General features: G+C 44.1%; 1 protein-coding gene across 2 annotated transcripts in view; it reads left to right on the forward strand.

Moving 5' to 3' along the window:
- Positions 1-2,072: 2,072 nt before the first annotated feature.
- The window catches only part of SPATS1 (spermatogenesis associated serine rich 1), a 28,731-nt gene continuing 8,417 nt past the window's right edge, over positions 2,073-22,386 (forward strand). For both annotated transcript variants that reach the window (XM_084968271.1, XM_021098796.2), the window contains exons 1-5: positions 2,073-2,286; positions 2,990-3,160; positions 11,170-11,296; positions 15,905-16,029; positions 20,156-20,317. In XM_084968271.1, coding sequence (XP_084824397.1) covers positions 3,013-3,160; positions 11,170-11,296; positions 15,905-16,029; positions 20,156-20,317 — 562 coding nt within the window. In that variant the 5' untranslated portion in view covers positions 2,073-2,286; positions 2,990-3,012. The remainder of the gene's footprint in view (positions 2,287-2,989; positions 3,161-11,169; positions 11,297-15,904; positions 16,030-20,155; positions 20,318-22,386) is intronic.

A 22,386-nucleotide genomic window follows, 5' to 3' on the forward strand; every position in this document is an offset into this window, starting at 1 on the left:
AGGCCAGGGATCGAACCTGCATCCTCATGGATTCTGGTCGGATTCATTTCCACTGAGCCACAACAGGACCTCTGAGGCTATATATTCTAAATGGTTAAAACAAGACCCCCCCCCCCCCATGCCCTGGGCTCTTCATACAATGTGACCTTGATTCTCCCATTGAGAGTTGTGGTCAAAGTTCCCTTTCTCTACATCCATGACTATGGAGGCAGTACAGCTTTCGCCTGATTCTCCCGGAATGTTCCTATTTGGAACCCAGACACCATGCTGTGGAGGGGTGCATGGAAAAGCCATGTGTAGGTGATTCGGCCAAAGCCCCAGCTGAGGTCCCAGCTTATTGTCAACACCAGTCACCAGGCATCTGAGTGAGAAAGCTCTAGCCACCTTCTGACTGCAACTCCATGACCTGAATAGCCTAACTTAGCCTAGTCCCCCCCTAGAGTCAGAAGATAATAGTGATTATTTTTTAAAACCACAGTTTGGGGGCAATTTATTGTACAGCAATAGATATTCAGAAAAAGTGGTTTATCTGGGTTGTAGGATTGTGGGTATTAAAATACTTTTTAAAAAAATTTATTTTTTAAATGGCTGCACTCGAGACATATGAAAGTTCCTATGCTGCAGCTATGGCAACACTGATCCTTTAACCTCCCGCAGCTGGGGATCAAACCCAAGCCCCTGCAGCGATCAGAGCTGCTGTAGTCAGATTCTTAACCTACTGTGCCATTGTTGGAGCAGGAATTCCAACTATATATATATATTGTCTTTTTGCCTTTTCTAGGGCCGCTCCCATGGCATATGGAGGTTCCCGGGCTAGGGGTCTAATAGGAGCTGAAGCCATCGGCCTATGCCAGAGCCACAGCAATGCAGGATCTGAGCCATGTCTGCAACCTACAGCTCACGGCGATGCCGGATCCTTAACCCACTGAGCAAGGGCAGGGATCGAACCCGAAACCTCATAGTTCCTAGTCGGATTTGTTAACCACTGAGCCACGACGGGAACTCCTCCAACAATACTTTTTAATACTTTTCAGGATTTCTAAAAAGACCATTTTTCTCTGTTTTTATAATCAGTGAAATTTTTATTAAAAATGAAAGCATGGGAGTTCCCGTCGTGGCGCAGTGGTTGACGAATCTGACTAGGAACCATGAGGTTGCGGGTTCGGTCCCTGCCCTTGCTCAGTGGGTTAATGATCCGGTGTTGCCGTGAGCTGTGGTGTAGGTTGCAGACGCGGCTCGGATCCTGCGTTGCTGTGGCTCTGGTGTAGGCCGGTGGCTACAGCTCCGATTCCACCCCTAGCCTGGGAACCTCCATATGCTGCGGGAGTGGCCCAAGAAATAGCAACAACAACAACAACAAAAAGACAAAAGACAAAAAAAAAAAAAAAAAAAAAAAGAAAGAAAGCATGGCCTAATTTTTTTTTTTTTCACTTCACCAAGAGAGAAATTAGGCCAGAATTAATTGAGGGACTTAAAGAAACGCTTTGGAGAAAAGCTTTGCCTGCAAGATTAATTAGATGCTGGTAAGGATTAGTAAGACAAATTCAAGTTGGTTTGATGGAAAGAGTGGTTGATTTGGAATGAGAAAACTCGGAAATGCAGCTCCATTTTCTGGGTGACCTTGAGCAAGCTCTTGCTCAAATTCAGCTTTCTATTTTGGAAAATGCAGCTGGCTGCTTAAGGAAGATAACATCCACCAGGCGCCTGGCCCAGAAAAAGAGCTCTGTAAGTGGTAGGTGATCCTGTCTAATCAATGCCAATTATAAGCGGGCACCTGAAAGCTTTCATCCTTCACTGCCACCAGAGGCTACAATGCTGATAATGAAAATTGCCTGGAGAAGAACCACGACTCTTAAAAAAAAATCTAGAAACGCCAAACTGCTTTTCCAGCAGTCCTTGTCCACAAAGTCCCGCCCTCGCTGGGCCCTCTGGTTCTGCCCCTTAGGAAGGCTCCATCACCTGCGGAGGCCCAGAGAGCCCGGGGATGCAGAGGGAGGAGGACCCGGAAGCCCAGCCTGGCGGGAGGCAGCGGCCGCCGCCGCGCGTTGCTGGGCAGGTGCCCTGGCAACCCCGGAACGCGCCTCTGAGGGAGGAGCAGGCCTTGGGCGCTTGGGTTCCTCCGCTTGGCTTCTGGCAGTTCCGAAGCCGGCTGGTGCGTTGATGTTGGCTGCATCCGCCTTGGAGGTCCCGAAGCGTAGAGCCAGACCTCCACCGGGGGGGAAGGGCTGAAGACCCAGCGTGGAAGGGAAGGAACATCTCGGTGGACAGGGCGAGAGCCGGGCGGAGGTCGGTGGGCATCCAAACCAGGAAAAGCCCAGAGGGAGGGAAGGAAGCTCTGATTAAGAGACCTGCCCTTGGAAATTCCCCTCGTGGCTCCAAGGTTGCTGAATCTGACTAGGAACCATGAGGTTGAGGATTCGATCCCTGGTGTTGCTCAGTGGGTTAAGGGTCCAGTATTGACGAGAGCTCGGGTGTAGGTCGCCAAGCGGCTCAAATCTGGCATTGCTGGGCCTGTAGCATAGGCCAGCATTAGACCCCCGTGAACTTCCATTTGCTGCAGTGCAACCCTAAAAACCAAAAAAAAAAAAAAAAAAAAAAAAAAAGGTCCACCCTTCCTGCTTGACTTGTTTTAATGGCCCAGGAGTTTCTTTGCTTTGAATGATCCCTTTTTTTTTTTTTTTTTTTTTTTTTTTTTTGTCTTTTTGCCTTTTCTAGGGCCGCTCCTGTGGCATATGGAGATTCCCAAGCTAGGGGTCTAATCAGAGCTGTAGCCCCTGGCCTATGCCAGAGCCATAGCAAGGAGAGATCCGAGCTGCATCTGCAACCTACACCACAGCTCACTGCAACGCCGGGGATCCTTCACCCGCTGAGCAAGTCCAGGGATTGAACCCAAAACCTCATGGTTCCTGGTCAGATTCCTTAACCACTGAGCCACAATGGGAACTCCTGATTGATCCTTTTCTTAGAAAGGTCTTTTCTTTGTCTCCAGGTTGCTTCTAATAGTTAAAATCCATGCTGTGCATAGCTGAGTCCATGGACACTGGAAGTGATCCACAGGGCTGTCATTTCCCCCCCATCTACACAGCGATCTGCAGTAGAGAGCTGGAGAAGGTTCAAGAGAAAGGAGACATTGGCATGACCACAGTAGAGAAGAGATGCAGTTGAGTTTAAGAAATCAGGAGTGCTGGGTGGGATTTGGTTGTCTTACCTAATATCCTAAGGCATTGTTGTTTGAAAGGATGCTAGTTTGGAAACATGTAAAAAGAACTACTTAAACAGTAGCTTCCATCTGTATTAACCCAAGATCTGATAAACAGCGTCAAAGCAGACTCTCCCATCCAAGTACTAACCAGACCCAACCCTGCTTAGCTTCTGAGCTCAGACAAGATCATTGTGCGTTCAGTGTGGTATGGCCACAGCCAGAGCAGAGATTCTCATAAATGACCTGCCTGCATCTCCTAACAGCCGAGAGCTGTATTACAAAGAGGAAAGGCGGCCAGAGGTTTGACCTTCCCTGTTCTTCAGTCAACAAATGGTGAAACCAGCATTTGACGGGTCTTCCAGTCTCCAAAGCCCAGGTTTTTTCTTCTTCCCCTTCTTCTTCCTCCTTGTCTTCTTTTCTCTCTAGACCCCCGTCCCCTACTTTTTTTGTCTTTTTAGGGCCACACCCACGGCATATGGGAGTTCCTGGGCTGGGGGTTGAATCAGAGCTGTAGCTGCCGGCCTACACCACAGTCACAGCAATGCGGAGTCTTTAACCCACTGAGCGAGGCCAGGGATCGAACCCACAACCTCATGGATACTAGTCAGGTTCATTACCACTGAGCCACAGTGGTAAATCCTCTTATAGCCCTTTTAATTTAATTTTATTATTATTATTATTTTTGCTTTTAAGGGCTGCACGGCGGCATATGGACGTTCTTAGGCTAGGGGTCAAACCCAAGCTACAGCTGCTGGCCTACGCCAGAGCCATAGCAATTCCAGATCTGAGCCATGTCTGCAACCTACACCACAGCTCATGGCAACGCTGGATCCTTAACCCACTGATCGAGGCCAGGGATCAAACCTGCAACCTCAGGGTTCCTAGTTGGATTTGTTTCCGCTATGCCACGAGGGGAACTCCTTATAGCCCTTTTTAAAAACAAATTTTATTGGAGTAGTTGTGCTAGTTTCAGGTATACAGCAAAGTAAATCGTTATAACCATTCCTTTTCAGACTTTTTTCCCAAATAGGTTATTACACAGTATTGAGTAGATTTCCCTGTGCTATACAGTAGGTCCTTGTTACCTATCTATTTTATATATGGTAGTGTGTATATGTCAATCCCAACCCCCTAATTTACCCCTCCAGCCCTACGTTTCCCCTTTGGTAACCATAAATTTTGTTCCAGAAGTTCCTACTGTGGTACAGTGGGTTAAGAATCTGACTGCAGTGGCCGGGTTGCCGTGGAGGCTCGGGTTCAATTCCTGGCCTGGCATAGTGGGTTAAAGGATTCGAGTTGCCACACTGCATTGTAGGTTGAAGCTGCTGCTTGGATTCTATCCCTGGCCTAGGAACTTCCATAATGCTGAGGATGTGGCTATGAAAGAAAAAAAAAATTGATTTCTAAATCCTGAGCCTGTTTCTGTTTTGTTCTTTTGTATCTTTTTTGGGGGGTTAGATTCCACCTGTTAGTGATCTCATATGATATTTGTCTTTGTCTGACTTCACTTAGTATGAAAATTTCTAGGTCCATCCATGTTGCTGCAAATGGCATTATTTCATTCATTTTTAGGTTCGTCTTTGCTCATCTATTAGATTTGGGCACTGTTTAACAAATGGGACAGGTCAGGTAGAAATGATAAAAACTTCAAGGAAAAGTTTAAAGTAAATAGTGGATGGTACACTGTGATTGGTTCTTTTTTTTTTTTTTTTTTTTGTCTTTTTGTCTTTTTAGGGCTGCACCCCCGGCATATGGATGTTCCAATCAGAGCTGTAGCTTCCAGCCTATGCCACAGCCACTGCAACACCAGATCTGAGCCAGCATCTGCGACCTACACCACAACTCCCCGCAACACTGGATCCTTAACCCACTGAGCGAAGCCAGGGATTGAACCTTCGTCCTCATGGTTAGTAGTCAGATTTGTTTCTGCTGAGCCACGAGGGGAGCTCCTGTGATTGGTTCTTAAGGCTAAGGAGGATGCTTGGGAGGCACATTTGCCTTAGAGACCAGTGCCATGGAGCAGAACAGCCAGTCTCTAATTGAGTACATTGAAGGGAGTGGCGCACAAAGGGATTTTAGAATGTTCTGTCTCTCTCCCTTCGGATCTGAACTTGGTCTCTGGTCTTCTCTATTCCAGGCCTGCGATCTTCTCATTCATAAGTGCCGGGGGAGGAGGGAGGTGTGATTTACGGTACCCACCTACCATGGGGGCCAGTAGAGCAGGAGGAGTAAGAACCCATTAATTGCCCAATGTGGCTAGGTCAGCAAGGAGAAGAAGGTTCTGGGATGCTAGCTTTAATCTCCAGAACTTTCTGAAATTTTCAGGTTGACCAGGGGTAAAGGAGGGAGCTGCTGTTTGAAGGGTGGGTAGAGGAGATTCGTGTTTCTGAGTTAGCGGTACCCGAGGAACACCAGCCCCCGAGATCCCCCAGAGAGATTAACAAAAGACCCGAGGCTTCTTTTTCTACTGTGTCCATGTAGCAAACCACATCTGAACTCAGCTTCACATGGAGTCCAGGGGTTTCAGGAAGGAAAGGGGCTCCACGAACCAGCTGAAGATGAGGGCGCAACTGTGGGTGTATATTCATTTTTCTAGCAGAGAGAGCCTTCTGCTTTCATGGCTTCTCAGGGGAGTCTGTGATCCAAAAAGGGTTAAAAACCACTGTCCTAGGAGTTCCTGTTATGTGACTTTTTTTTTTTTTTTTTTTTAATGGCAGCATATGGAAGTTCCCTCCTTGCCTGAGCTGCTGCAGTCAGGTTCTTAGCTCACTGCACCACAGCAGGAACTCCAGGAGTTCCTGTTAAGATTCAGCGGGTTAAGAACACGACATAGTCTTCACGAGGAGGAGGTTTGATCTCTGGCCTCACTCAGTGGATTAAGGATCTGCCGTTTCTGCACACAAGCTGTGGCATAGTTTGCAGGTGTGGCTCAGATTCAACTTCTACTTAGCCCGGGAACTTCCATATGCCACAGATGTGGCCATAAAAAGAAACAAAACAGAGAGTTCCCATTGTGGCACAGTGGAAACGAACCCAACTGGTATCCATGAGGACACGAGTTCGAGCCCTGGCCTCACTCAGTGGGTTAAGGACATGGCTTGGATATGGCGTTGCTGCGGCTGTGGCATAGGCTGGCAGCTGCAGCTCCAATTGGACCCCTAGCCTGGGAACCTCCATATGCCCTGAGTGGGGCCCTAAAAAGAAAAAAAAAAAAAAGAAACAAAACAAGATCCATTGTTCTAGAGCTTCAGTTTGTTTTTTGAGCAGGTAGGCAGAGATAGGAACTGTTTGCTTAGAATTTCTGCATTAAGCTAACTTGGCTTGATCTATTATTCTCTCCCTGCCAGACAGTGCTATTGTGTAAGTCAGCCGAGATGACAAGTGTGTGAAAGTGCCTCGGTTATGTAAGGAGTTATTCCTGCCTAAGGAAATGGAAATAATTATCGTGAATTCCACAGATGGTCCTAAAGAAACAGATTTCTCCTAAACTCTCCTTTTCCCCTTGAATTCCTTTGTAGTCCTCAGAACATTTTCTTGGTTCTTTAGGTTGGACCATCTTTTCTTTCTTCCTTCCTCCCTTCCTCTCTTACTTTCTTTTTGCTTTTTTAGGGTGGCGCTTGTGGCACATGGAGGAGGTTCCAGGCTAGGGGGTTGAATCAGAGCTACAGCTGCCAGCCTACGCCAGAGCCACAGCAACGCCAGATCCAAGCCAGTGTCTGTGACCACAGCTTATGGCAACGCTGGATCCTTAACCCACTGAGCAAGGCCAGGGATCGAACCGACAACCTCATAGTTCCTAGTCGGATTTGTTTCCACTGCACCACGATGGGAACTCCTGGACCATCGTTTCTTTTTTTTTCTTTTTTCTTTTTTTTTTTTGTCTTTTTGCCTTTTCTAGGGCCACTCCTGCGGCATATGGAGGTTCCCAGGCTAGGGGTTGAATTGGATCTGTAGCTGCTGGCCTATGCTAGAGCCACAGCAATGCGGGATCCGAGCCATGTCTGTAACGTATACCACAACTCACGGCAATACCGGATCCTTAACCCACTGAACAAGGCCAGGGATTGAACCCGCAACTTCATGGTTCCTAGTCGGATTCATTAACCACTGAGCCATGACTGGAACTCCTGGACCATCTTTTCTTATATCATAGTGTTTTACTGACTTGTTAGGATTTCCTTTTTTCTTTCTTTTCTTTTTAGGGCATGTGGAGTTTCCCAGGCTAGGGGTGGAATCTGAGCAGTAACCACTGACCTAAACCACAGCCACAGCCACGCCAGATCTGAGCTGCGTCTGTGACCTACACCATAGCTCACGGCAATGCTAGATCCTTAACCACTGAGCAAGTCAGATTCGTTTCTGCTGAACCACGACTGGAACTCCTTTTTTTCTTTTTTCTTTTTGGATTTTCTATCTTATGGCTCACTGGATATTTATTGCTTTTAAATGACAATGATCACGATCAATGGTGACCCTGTGATGAAGGATAGTCCTTAGCTTACAGTGCCACTCTTCAGCCTAGATAGAGAGGTGGGAGCTGGGCATGACAGGTTATTGACTTACTTAAAGTATCTTGATGTTGGAGTTCCCATCATGGCTCAGCGGTAACAAACCCAACTGGTATCCATGACGATATGGGTTTGATTCCTGGCCTCACTTGGTGGGTTAAGGATCCCGAGTTGCTGCAAGCTGCTGCATAGGTCACAGATGTGGCTTCAATCTGGAGTTGCTGTGGCTGTGACATGTGGTATATGCTGGCAGCTGAGGCTCCGATTCAGCCCCTACCCTGGGAACGTCCATATGCCATATGCCGTGAGTGAGGCCCTAAAAAGACCAAAAATAAATAAATAAATAAAAGCACACATGTGGAGTTCCCCGGTGGCTTGGTGGGTTAAGGATCCAGCATTGTCTCTGCTGGGACTCTGGTTTCTGTCATGTCATGGATTCGATCCCAGCCTGGGAACTCCTGCACGACTCGAGTGTGGCCAAAAAAGTGCACACGTGTGATATGTGATTAAAATCTACGTCTAAGTAAGTCAAAAAGTGTGCTTCAATAAGTCTAAAATAAAAATCCTAAGTGATAAAGGATAGTTTAATTGGCAGCCTCTGTTCTTTGTGGTACATAAATAATAATGTTATTGCATTGGTGGTATTCGACATTCAATAAAATACAGTGTATGCATTGAAGGCTCTAGTTTCTAATTGTTGCTTTAGTTGAACCCCATGAGTTTTGATATATAGCACTTCTGTCGCTGATCATTAAGTGCCTTATGAGTTCCATTATATTTTCTTCCACTGTATGAAATATTTAGAGGTGTGGTTTGAGTTTCCGAGCTTATGGATGTTTCTTGGCTGTCTTTTTATTGTTGATTTTTTCCTTCATTTTTTTTTTAATTAACGTATAGTTGATTTACAATGTTGTGGCAATTTCTGCTGTACAGCAAACAGAAATTGCCACAACACTGGCCGAATACAGTGTTGTGGCAATTTCTTTTTCTCATATTATCTTCCATCATGTTCTATCCCAAGAGATTGGATATAGTTCCCTGTGCTATACAGTAGGACCTTATTATTATTGTTGATTGCTTTAAAAAATTTTTTTTCTTTTTATGGCTGCACCCGTGGCGTATGTAAGTTCCTGGGCTGGGGGGTCAAATTGGAGCGGCAGCTGAAGCCTATGTGACGGCAATACCAGCTGCATCTGTGATCAGTGCTGCAGCTTGTGGCAATGCTGGACCCTTAACCCACCGAGTGAGGCCAGGGATTGAACTTGCATCCTCATGGACACCATGTCAGGTTCTTAAAATCTGCTGAGCCATAACAGGAACTCTTAACTGGCCTCTCAGGTTTCCCTGAGAAACCCCAGAATGGGTGTATGGTGAGGGAAGGGAGCTAGTCAGCTTTGAAGAGTCACAGGCAAGGTCCTCTTAAAAATGAAGGGTTTGGCGTTCCCATCATGGTTCAGTGGTTAACTATCCCGACTAGGATCCGCGAGGGTTTGGGTTCGATCCTCAGCCTTGTTCAGCGGGCTAAGGATCCGGCATTGCTCTGAGCTGTGGTGTAGGTTGCAGACGTGGCTTGGGTCCCACATTGCTGTGGCTGTGGTGTAGGCCAGCAGCTGTAGCTCTGATTGGACCCCTATCCCGGGAACCTCCATTGCTGGGGGTGCGGGCCTAAAAAAAGAAAAAAAAAAAGAATGGTTTAGTGACAGGTTTGGGACCTGACAATGGTGCAAAAGATATGATTCCCTTGACATGAAGGGAATTGATAAAAAACAATTTAAAAATTGACTAAGGGGCAGTCCCTCCGGTAGAGGTGGGGATTTGCAGAGGGTGCATGCTCTACGCCATGTACAAGTGAATCATGAGACTCTGTAGGTGGAACAGCAGTTGGTCTAAAAATATACTCCAAAGTCAGAGAAATCTGACTCCTACTTCTTGGAATTTTCTTAGATCTTACATTTTATCTATGGAGGATCTATGCTCTATGAAAGCATGCAGAAGGAAATGCAATATCCATTCACCTGATTTTTTTTTAAGTGACTGGACAAGGCATATACCTACATAAAATGATGGGAGAACAGATTGACTTTCACGAAGCAGTCACTGGACAGCAGAGTGAAGCTAATGGGTGTTCTTTATCTGACAGTTCCTGGCTTTTAGGACTCCTACTTGTAATGGTGGGTGCTTGGGGGGGTTATAATGCTTTTCCATTTATTCACTCAAACATTTACTGAACAGCTATTTTGTGCCAAGCATTGCTCTGAGTGCTAGTAAGATGAACAGGACACAGTCTGGTGGGGAAGATGTGCACAGAAATGAATGATGAGGAGTTCCCCAGTGGCCTAGCAGGTTAAGGATTCCATGCTTCACAGGTTCAATCAGTAGCCCCAGAACTTCTGCATGCCTCAGGGGCAGCAGAAAAAAAACAAAAATATGACACTGCAGTGAGAAGGGAACCCATACGTGTTCTGAAGACAGTTCTTTGGTTTATGCTCATCAGCTACATTTATTAGTCTTTCTATGAAACGATCCTCTGGGAAATTATATTGAGATGCTCAGTACAATGTATAGTGATATATAGCGTGATTCAGACCTTCTCTCTTCCACTTAGTTCAGAGAAAGGTGAACTATGGCAGGAGCAAGCAGTCTAGCATAATGGTTAGAATTTTTAGATTTAGTGTCACAGGAACTGTGATTCAATCTGGGCCAACGTATTTCTTTTCTTTTTTCTTTTTTTGTTTTAGGGCTGCACATGTGACATATGGAAGTTCACAGGCTAGGGGTTGATTTGGCACTGCAGCTGCCAGCCTACACCACAGCCACAGCCATGCAGGATCCGAGCTGCGTCTGCGACCTATACCATAGCTCATGGCAACGCTGGATTCTTACCCCACTGATCGAGGTCAAGGATCGAACCTGAGTCCTCATGGATACCAGTCGGATGCATTGCCACTGTACCATAAAGGGAATTCCATGTTTATTTGTGACTCTATCTGCTTAACTTTCTGAACCTCAGTTTCCTCATCTGTAAAATGGAAGGATAAATAATGCCCATGTCTGCAGGTTGTTACGAGAATTAAATGGGATAATGTGTGAAGATGTTAACACAATCCCAAGTATACAGTAAATGCTTAAAAAAATATATTTTTTTAATGGCTGCACCCATGGCGTATGGAAGTTTCTAGACCAGGGACTAAATCTGAGCCACAGGTGAGCTCCAGCTATGCTGCAGCTGGGACAACCCTGGATCCTTTAACCCACTGCAGCAGGCCAGGAATTGAACCTGCACCTCTGCAGCAACCAGAGCCACTGCAGCTGGATTCTCAACCCACTACACCACAGCAGGTACTCCCACACACGTTATTTTTAAAAAAGAAATCTGTTATCATCTAGGGAACAAGATAAAATGTAAAACGGAAGGTATTTTCCTGAATGTAATCAAATGGTGCTATCTATGTGCTGCAGGTACTAAACGCAATGATTTTCTGGAATCTCAGGGAGGCTTTGCCAACACAACATCCTCTGGCAGAAGTGTCAGCCCCTCATCTTCCGTTGAAAAGGGTCTAAGTGTCAATGGGTCTGCTCATCTAGGGTAAGTAAGGGTCCAGTGAAGAGCTATAAACATCGGGGAGCGAACAGTCTGAAAGACAGCATGACATGCTTGAGTGTGGCTTTTGGAACCAGAGTGGGTTCAAATCTTACTGTCACTTGGTATTGGTGTGGCCTTAGACAAATTACTTCATCTCCCTGAGTCTCAGCTTTTTTTTTTTTTTTGTGCAAAATGGGGATAATACATCATGGGATTATTGGGAAGATTCATTGAGTTAATTTATGTAAAGTGATTAGAAGAGTCCCTGGCATACAATAAAGACTGTACAAGGACTTGCTGTTACGAAGTTCAAAGTCAGGTGAAATTAAGCTACATATTTTGGAGAATATATACATACATATGGGAACTTCTATATTTTATGGTAAAAAGTTTTTTTAATTTAAAAAATGTATTTTATGTAAGAAGTTTTAAAAACCCCTTTCTAACAATTTTTGTTATTATGAAAGTAATTTAAGCTCATTATAGAGATTTTGAAAATATAAAAACTGTATTAAAAATAATAGGCTGAGTTCCCACTGTAGTACAGTGGGTTAAGAACCTGACTGCAGGTGGAAACAAATCTGACTAACAGCTATGAGGATGCATGTTCAATTCCTGGCCTCGCTTACTGGGTTAAGGATCCCTCATTGCTACAGCCGGTACCAGCTGTAGCTCTGACTAGACCACTAGCTTGGGAACGTCCATGTGCTGTGGGTACAGTCCTAAAAAGCAAAAGCAAAAAACGAAAAAAAAAAAAAAAAAAAAAGAATCCGACTGCAGTGGCTTGTGTCACTGTGGAGGTGTGGGTTTTACCCTTGACACGGTGCATTGGGTTAAAGGATCCAGCCTTGCAGCAGCTGGAGCTCAGATTCAGTCCCTAGCCTGGAAATTCCATATGCCACAGGTGTGGCCATAAAAACAAAACAAAACAATTACAATAATCTCATCTCTTAGAGAATCAAAGTTAACATTTTATTTTTTTTACATGTATGAGAAAAAATATTTCTTTCTTATGCATATAAATATGTATTTTTTTACAATTAAGATCATATTATACTACTTTTTTTTGGCAAAATCTGCTTATTCCAATTCTGCATTTACGTACTGTTCCACAGTCAACCTGTTTATCTGTCCATGTTATTTCCCCTTTGACCCTAAGCTCTTGAGAGTAGGGTCTGTTTGGATCCCCAGTGTTCAGAACAATGCCTACCACAAAATGTACTCAGATAAATGTTTGAATGAGCAAAGCAGGTGGATGATTCTAAAATGAGATCTTTTCTACACAGTTTCTTCAGCAGACATAAATACATTCAAAAAAATATTTGATGGGAGTTCTTGTCATGGCGCAGTGGAAACAAATCCGACTAGGAACCATGAGGTTGCGGGTTTGATTCCTGGCCTTGCTTAGTGGGCTAAGGATCCGGCGTTGCCCTGAGCTGTGGTGTAGGTTGCAGACACAGCTCGAATCCCGAGTTGCTGTGGCTCTGGTGTAGGCTGGTGGTTATAGCTCCAATTAGACCTGTAGCCTGGGAACCTCCATATGCTGCAGGTGTAGCCCTAAAAAGACAAAAAGACAAAAATATATATATATATTAAGAGAGACGTATTTCACCCCAATGTCAAAATTATCATATGTTTTGATCTGGGGGGTGGGGCTCTGGGTTACTACATTTTTGCTTTATCTGCACACAACAAAGTTCAAAGATATTAGTATAGATGTTTATTTAAAACTGGAGATAAAGCTATACAAGATTTGTGAATTATAGATTTAGGGGTTCTTTATGATTTTTAGGCAACATAATCTAGAGTTAAACTGCAGATTCAGCTCTGCCCTTATCTAGGTATGTTTTACTGTTAGCTTTTTTTTTTTTTTTTTTCAGAGCCACACTAGCTGCATATGGCCTATGTCAGTTGCCAGGCTGGAGGAGCAATATGAGATTCAAGCTGCATCTTTGACCCAACACCACAGCTCATGGCAATGCTGGATCCTTAACCCACTGAACGAGGCCAGGGATTGAACCTGCATCCTCATGGATCCTAGCCATGTTTGTTAATCACTGAGCCACAAAGGGAACTCCTACCATTAGCTTTTTTGAACACTCACTTCCTGTTCAAATTATTCTATTGGCCCTAACTACATCATAGGACTGTTTGTAGGGAGCAAACAAGACAATCAATGTGAAGTTGGTTTGAAACTATTCAAATATAAGGGTGATGCAACAGCGTGAAAAAAGATCCTATGACTTGATAACAGATAACTCTACCTGAAAACATTGTTCAAGGCCATCTATCAAATGCAAGGCCATTTAGACCAGAAGTGATTGCTTTTTTTGCCAACACTCACAATAGTTTGGGGTAGGCCTTTTTAACAGCCAGGAAGTTCAGCACTAAACACAACTCTGTTATTATAACCATTTAAGACCAGGTTTGTTTTTGACTATATCTTCCTCCTTATATGGATTGATTTTTTATTTCCATTTAGTGGTTTAAGAACTGTATTTTTTTTTTTTAATCTTTTCAGGGCTGCTCCTGCAGCATATGGAGGATCCCAGGCTAGGGGTCTAATCGAGGGTCTAATTGGAGCTGTAGCCGCTGGCCTACACCACAGCCACAGCCACAGCAACTTGTGATCCGAGCCGTGTCTGTGACTTACATCACAGCTCACAGCAATGCCAGATCCTTAACCCACTGAGTGAGGCCAGGAGTCGAACCTGCAACCTTATAGTCGGATTCATTAACCACTGCACCACAACGGGAACTTCTGAATATGTTTCTTGTAATCGTTTTATTGAAGCATGATTCATGTACTGTAAAATTCACAGATTTAAACTGCACAACTCAGTGATTTTTAGTGTATTCACAGAATTGTGCAACCATCACCACAACCAATTTTAGACATTTTTACCACCCCCCAAGAAGCCTATACCCTTTAGCAGTCACCTGGACATCCCCTATCCTGCCAGCCTTGGACAACCACTCATCTACTTTTTATCTCTATGGATTTACCAGTTCTGGACATTTCACAGAAACAGAATCACCAACATATGGTCTTTGGTGCCTGGCTTTTCTTTTATTTATTTATTTGGCTGAAGTTCCCAGGCCAGGGATCAGGGCTGTGCCATAGCCATGACAATACTAGATCCCTAACCTGCTGAGCCACCAGGGAACTCCTCTGGCTTCTTTCATTCAACCTAATGTTTTCAAAGTTCATTCATGTTGTAACATGTATCAGTATACCATTCCTTTAAAAAAGTTATGGTAAAATATACATAACATTTGTACAAATGTACATTTGTACATTTTATCCGCTTTAAGTGTACAATTCAGTGCCACTAAATTATATTCCTGGAGTTCCCATCGTGGAGCAGTGGTTAATGAATCTGACTAGGAACCATGAGGTTGAAGGTTCGATCCCTGGCCTTGCTCAGTGGGTTAAGGATCTGGTGTTGCCAAGAGCTGTGGTATAGGTTGCAGATGTGGCTCGGATCCCGCACTGCTGTGGCTCTGGCGTGGGCCGGCAGCTATGACTCCTATTGGACCCCTAGCCTGGGAACCTCCATATGCCGCAGGAGCAGCCCTAGAAAAGGCAAAAAAGACAAAAAAAAAAAAAAATTATACTCCTAATGTGCAACTATCACTAGTATTTATTTTCAAAACCCCAAACAGAAACTCTGCCCATTAAGCAATAATTCTCTATTCTCCCCTCTCCCCAGGGCTTGATAACACTAATCTAATCTAATCTAATCTAATCTAATCTAATCTACTAATCTAACCTATTTTCTGTCTCTATGAATTTACCTATTCTAGATATTTCATATATGTAGAATCATACAATATTTGTCCCTTTGTGTTTGGGTTATTTCAAATAACCCATAAGATTTTCAAGGTTTATCCATGCTGTAGAATATATCAGAACTTCATTCCTTTTTACATCTGAATGACATTCCGTTGTATGTAGATACCACATTTTGTTTATCCATTCATCTGTCAGTGGACATTTGGGTTGTTTCCTCCTTTGGCTATTATGAATAATGCTCCCACGGACATCTTATACAAGTATCTGTTTGAGCCTCTCTTTTCAATTCTTTTTTACCGCCGCACTTGCCACATATGGAAGTTCCTGGGCTAGGGGTTGAATTGGAGCTGCAGCTGCCAGCCTGCACCACAGCCATGGCAACAAGGGATCCGAGCTGCATTTGCAACCTACGCCCAGCTTGCAGCAACCCCAGATCCTTAACCCGCTGAGAAAGGCCAGGGATCGACCTGCATCTTCCCAGACACTGTGTCAGGTTCTTATCCCGCTGAGCCACAACAGGAACGCTTGTCTAGGTTTCAGTTCTTTTGGGTATATGCCAGGGGTAGAATTTCTGGGTTACATAATAATTCTATATTTAACTTTTTGACATCAAACTTTTCTTAGGCACGCATGTTTTGAATATGCTTCAGTCTTCTCAAAATGTGAATAAATAAATTATATGTTCCTGGAGTTTTATCAAGGAGGAGTTCTTGTTCGCCTACAAGAGGGCAATTCTAGTGTAAGACAAGTAAGATAAGGTTTTAATGTCCAATTTAAGCACATAGAAGCATCTAATCCTTCTGCTTCCTTTCCAGCCCTGCTGCAGATTTGGATCTGAAATCCTCCTCCTCACATTCTGATCACTCTTCTGAAACCTCATTGCCTGAGGTCCCAAAGGATAAATATCCCCAGGAATTCAGCCTGCTTCAGTTGCAGACAAGTGAGTAGGTCATAAACACTCCTCCACGTGCCCAGGGTCTTTTCAGAAGTCTGTCATGCCCTTGGGTGCCCGCTGCTTAAGGCCCATTAGGTGTCAGGAATTCAACACACTTCATCTCTCATTCTCACTTCAACTCTGCTGGGAGCCATGTGTTTTTTTCAAAAATAAAAACGCCTTTATATAAAAAACATAAAAGTACGTAGCAAAATATTAAAATAATAATGAAATGTGTAGAGCAAAGAAATCTCCTTCCTCAATAGTCTCCAAGAATCTCCCCATATCGTGAAGAGTTTGATATGCTTTCTTCCAGAATTTTTTTTTTTGGGGGGGGGTCTTTTTTAAGGGCTCAACCGTGGCATATGGAGGTTCCCAGGCTAGGGGTAGAATCGGAGCTATTGCTGCCAGCCTACACCACAGCCACAGAAATGTGGGATCCGAGCCACATCTGTGACCTACACCACAGCTCACAGCAATGCCAGATCCTTAACCCACTGAGCAAGGGCAGGGATCAAACCTGCCTCCTCGTGGATGCTAGTCAGATGTGTTTCTACTGAGCCTCTTCCAGAATTTTGAAATGTATGTGGGTATGTGTGTTTATATATGTGTATCTATTATGTTTATATATATGTATTTATGGATTGAAATATATCACCAAATTTTGGCTAGTAGGAAGTAGTATACAAGTTATTTTAAACTCAAAGGAATAGCCTATGGACTGCTTTGCTTAAAAACTTTTTCTTATTAAAGTATTTTTCTCGAAGTAGAGTTGATTTACAATGTTGTATTAGTGCTAGTGTACAACAGAATGATTCAATTATACATATATACACATATTCTTTTTCATATTTTTCCCATGACGGTTTATCACAGGATATTGAATATAGTTCCCTGTTAAACAGTAGGACCTTGCTGTTCAGCTATTTTATACACAGTGGTGTGTATGTGTTAATCCCAAACTCCTGATTTACCCTCCTCGCCCCCTTTCCCCTTTGGTCACCAGAAATTTGTTTTCTATGGCTGTGAGTCTGTTTCTGCTTTGTAAATAAGTTCATTTGTGTTGTCTTTTAGATTGGTGTGATATATGGTATTTGTCTTTCTCTATCTGACTCACTTCACTTAGTATGATAATCTCTAGGTCCATCCATGTTGCTGCAAATGACATTATTTCATTCTTTTTTTAATGGCTGAGTAGAATTTCATTGTGTGTGTGTGTGTGTGTGTGTGTGTTTCATCTTCTTTATTCATCTGTCAATGGACATTTAGGTTGCTTCCATGTCTTGGCCACTGTACATAGTGTTGCTGGAAACATTGGGGTGCATGTATTTTTTTAAATTAGAGTTTTCCCTGATATATGCCCAGGAGTGGGATTGCTGTATCATATGACAACTCTATTTTTAGTTTTTTTTTTTTTGAGGAATCTCCATATTGTTTTGCATAGTGACTGCACCAATTTACATTCCCACCAACAGTGTATTAGGGTTCCTTTTTCTCCATACTCTCTCTAGCATTTGTTAGTGTAGACTTTTAAATGATGGCCATTCTGATCGGTGTGAGGTGATATCTCATTTTAGTTTTGATTTGCATTTCTCTTATAATTAGCAAAGTTGAGCATCTTTTTACATGCCTGTTGGCCATCTGGATGTCTTCTTTGGAGAAATGTCTTTTAGATTGTCTGCCCATTTCTTTGATTGGGTTTTTTGTTTTTGATATTGAGCTGTATGAGTTGTTTGTATATTTTGAAAATTAAGCCCTTGTCAGTCACATCATTTGCAAATATTTTCTTCCAATCCATAGGTTGTTTTTTCATTTTGTTTATGGTTTCCTTTGCTATGCAAAAGCTTATAACTTTGATTTGGTCCCATTTGCTTATTTTTCCTTTTATTTCTATTGCCTTGCAAGACTGACCTGAGAAAATATTGGTACAATTTACTCCAGAGAATGTTTTGGTTATGTTCTCTTCTAGGAACTCCTATGTGTCATGTCTTACATTTAAGTCTTTAAGTCTTTTTTTTTTTTTTTTTTTGCTTTTTAGGGCCGCACCTGTGGTGTGTGGAGGTTCTCAGAGTAGGGGTCAAATCAGAGCTACAGCTGCCAGCCTACACCACAGCCACAACAATATCAGATTTGAGCCACATCTATGACCTCCACCACATCTCACAGCAACGCTAGATCCTTAACCCACTGAGCAAGGCCAGGGATCGAACCCACAATCTCATGGTTACTGTGCCACAATGGGAACTTGTTTTTAAGCCATTTTGAGCTCATTTTTGTGTATGGTGCAACTCTCATGGACCTCTTTCTGTGTTAATGGGTATAGACCTACCCATTTCACACAGAAGGAAACTGAGGCTTGGAGAGATTCAGTCACCCATACAGGTAGACTTAGCTAGGAAGCAGAGGGAGGGGATTAGAACCCAAACTTGCCTGACTCCAGAGCTTGTGTTTTTTTGTTTTTGTTTTTTTCTTTTTAAGGCCGCACCCACGGAATATGGAAGTTCCCAGGCTAGGGGTTGAATCAGAGCTGCAGCTGCTGGCCTACACCACAGCCACGGCAACGCCAGATCTGAGCTGCATCTGTGACCTACCCCACAGCTCATGGAAATGCTGGATCCTTAACCTGATGAGCGAGGCCAGGGATTGAATTCTCATCCTCATGGGATGCTAGCCGGGTTCTTAACCCTCTGAGCCACAAAGGGAACTCCAAAAGCCTGTGTTCTTTCTTTCTTTCTTTCTTTCTTTTTTTTTTTTTTGTCTTTCTGCCTTTTCTTGGGCCACTCCCAAGGCATATGGCGATTCCCAGGATAGGGGTCTAATTGGAGCCATAGCCACCAGCCTACGCCAGACCCACAGCAATGAGGGATCCGAGCCGCATCTGCCACCTAAGCCACAGCTCATGGCAATGCCAGATCCTCAACCCACTGAGCAAGGCCAGGGATCAAACCCAAAAACTCATGGTTCCTAGTCGGATTCATTAACCACGACGGGAACTCCAAGCCTGTGTTCTTTCTTGGCCACCAAAGAGTCCATGAGTTTCTTGAGCAACCCTAGAGCTATTAGGGCATCTTTTATTGTTTAAAATCACCTTAGCTTAAGGAACCTGACTAGGATCCATGAGGATGCAGTTCAATCCCTGGCCTTGCTCAGTGGGTTAAGGATCCAGCCTTGCCATGAGCTAAGATATAGGTCACAGACTCGTTTTGGATCTGGTGGTGTTGTGGCTGTGGCCAGCAGGTGTAGCTCTGATTCAACCCCTAGCCTGGGAACTTCCATATGCAGAGGGTGCAGCTCTAAAAAGAGAGAAAAAAAATCACCTTAGCTATTTCACAGGGAAAGGGTTGAGTGAGGAAACAGAGACACTGAAAGGTCCAGTAACTGGCCTAAGTCTCACAGCAGGTCTTTTTCATTTGCCACAAACACACGGACCCCTCTCCCTCTGTCACTGTAATGCATACATGTGCTGTTGTTGCTGCCAACACCATGTAGCCTCCAGTTAAGATGCCACCATTGTTCCAGTCCTTCCCGGGTTGATGGGCATTCTCTTCTTCCTACACACTTATTAAAGTTGAATCAGGGAGTTCCCGTCGTGGCGCAGTGGTAAACGAATCCGACTAGGAACCGTGAGGTTGCGGGTTCGGTCCCTGCCCTTGCTCAGTGGGTTAAGGATCTGGTGTTGCTGTGAGCTGTGGTGCGGGTCACAGACACGGCTCGGATCCCTCATTTCTGTGGCTCTGGCGTAGGTTGGTGGCTACAGCTCCAATGAGACCCCTAGGCTGGCAACCTCCATATGCCACGGGTGCGGCCCTAGAAAAGGCAAAAAGACAAAAAGACAAAAAAAAAAAAAATTGAATCGTATGCTTCTAAAACACTCTCTGAGCTTCCTAACCCATACATCACTTCCAACCAAAAAATTGGCTATATTTTTGGAGGGGAGGGTAAAAAGGAAAAAAAGCAAAAGAGGTTCCTATGCCAAATCCCACAGAAGCTGACACTGACCCTGATGTAGAACCAAGGAGTTATACACATTGAGAAAGATTGTCTAGCCAGATGGTGCCTGGGGAGTTTTCACAACTTGCCTCATTGTGCGGCTGGGAGCAGTGCTGATGGAAGGATTTTTGATGTCTTGCAGAAGATGGGCAGCGTCCCGAGTGGACATTTTACCCACGGTTTAGCAACAATATCCACACCTACCACGTTGGCAAGCAGTGCTGCTTTAAGGGGGTCTTCCTCGGCAATAGGAGGTCTCTATCAGAAAGGACGGTGGACAAGTGTTTGGGGAAGAAGAAATACGGTAATGTTTTCCACCTGGACCTTCACTGTGCCACGCCTGAGAATACTCCTGCATTGTGATTCTGCAAGCCTAGCATCCCGTGGCCCGGGGCAACCCTGAAGGGTCACCATGTCACCCAAGTGCAGCCAGGAAGCTAGGAAAGTGGAGGCAATGGTTGGCAGGCTGCATTTTTTGGCACAGAGCTCACAGCATATGCTGATCCACATTTTTTGTTTTTCTCTGAATTTCATAAAATGCTAATGTGACATTTAAGTCGTTAGATAAGTTCGCTCAGATAACTTATTAATAGAAACCTCCATTGAAGTCCATTGAATTTATGTTTCAATTAGATACTGCCTGTCATATGCATTTAAATCAGACTTTAGATTCCTCACACAGAAAATATCCCATAAACCTTAGCCTGAAGTGCCTGTTGTTATTTCATAGCTTATTTAATTGAAGGCAATTCAGATGAGGTATAGATCTCTCTCCTCAGTTTGTAACTCAGTGAAGTCTCTGCCCCACCTACCCATCACAGATTTATTGAAAGATAAAGAGTTACTGAATACTTAGGGATGCTTTATGGCACATGCTTCTACAGACATGCCCATGCAGGAGTCAGCCATTGCTTCAGGGAAGTATAAGATTGCTGTAGCAGGAATACAAAGAGAAAGAAATGGAAAGTTATCATTTTTGAGTCTTTCCAGCTGCACCTGTGGCACATGAAAGTTCCTGGGCGAATGGGAGCTGCAACTGCAGGCCTATGCCCCAGCCACAGCAACACCAGATCCAAGCTGCCTTTGTAACCTACACCACAGCTCATGGCAATGCTGGACCCCTAACCCACTGAGTGAGGCATTCCTGCACCCTCACAGACATGATACGATGTTGGGTTCTTAACCCACTGAGCCACAACAGGAATGCCTCATTTTTGAGTCTTAAAGCAGACTTTTCAATTTACAGCAGAGACAAATAGTCTGGAAAACCAAGGCTCTTGTTTGGATAGAGAATATACCAAAAGCCAGACTACAGGAGGTGGGAGAGTCATTCATCTGGGGACTTTGAGGAGTCCTGTATCCTGCCCAACTCCTGAGACCAAAACCTAGTGGGTGAATCTAGCTGGGGCTTCCCGGTGTGGTGGGGGGAAGACCTTGATCTTCAAGGTGCAGTGGTGTCTGGCTTGGCCTTGAGCAAGAGAGTGGTGACAGCTGTGGGCAATAGCTGGGCAGAAAGCCAGCCTCAGGGTCTCGGCCACCCAGGAGATGTGGAAGAAGAGGGGCATTTCTGTGCCCTGTAAAGAATGGGGAGGTATGGACAGAGAGACAGAATGTGAGAAAGAGAGCAAGCCAGGACAGCTGGTCTTAACAGCTGGGATGCCGGAAGGCCAGTGAGCGAGTGGTGCAGTGTAGACCATCAAGCCAGGAATCATAAGAGAATAAATGTATGATTCACCTGGTGAACTGTGTTGCGGGGGGCATGGCTTCCGGAGGATCAGACAAGACAACACCTTTTAGCAGACAACAACTGATGCTCTCAGGAAGTAGCAGATACTAGTGTGGTTTGCAGACAGTGACCCAGGACCCAAGCCTTCCACTAAAGCCTTGATGACATGTAAGCCTATTGTGCACACTTTGACTTTCCGCTCCTGAGATACAGCCATAGGGTAGAACAGGAAGGGCTTATTTAATTGGTTTAAATCTGAAATGACTGATAAAAATGGAGAAGGGACTAAGTTTAACTGCAGTATTGCTTAGGCATGCTCTTGGCCACAAGTAAGAGGAAAATCCCATTATCAGAGACATAAATCATAAGATATTTATTATGCAATTAACAAGAAGCTTTGAAATCCCATCCAAACCTAAGCTATTCTTCTTTCTTGGGGTGAGGTAATCATAACATCTTTTTAAAAAAAATGCCCAAATACCTCAAACTTAGGCTCATACTTTTTAAAATTTGATTTTTAATTTTTTTTTTTTTGGCTGCCCTGTGCCATATGGAATTCCTGGACCAGGGATCAGGACCTACACTGCAGCTTCGGCAACACTGGATCCTTAACCCGCTGTACTAGCTGGGGACGGAACTTGCGTCAC

The sequence above is a fragment of the Sus scrofa genome, chromosome 7 (genome assembly GCF_054392235.1).
Source record: "Sus scrofa isolate SSC_HxYL_T2T_F1_AM1 chromosome 7, Sscrofa_HxYL_maternal_Yorkshire_Landrace_v2.0, whole genome shotgun sequence".
In the NCBI taxonomy this organism is placed as follows: Eukaryota; Metazoa; Chordata; class Mammalia; order Artiodactyla; family Suidae; genus Sus; species Sus scrofa.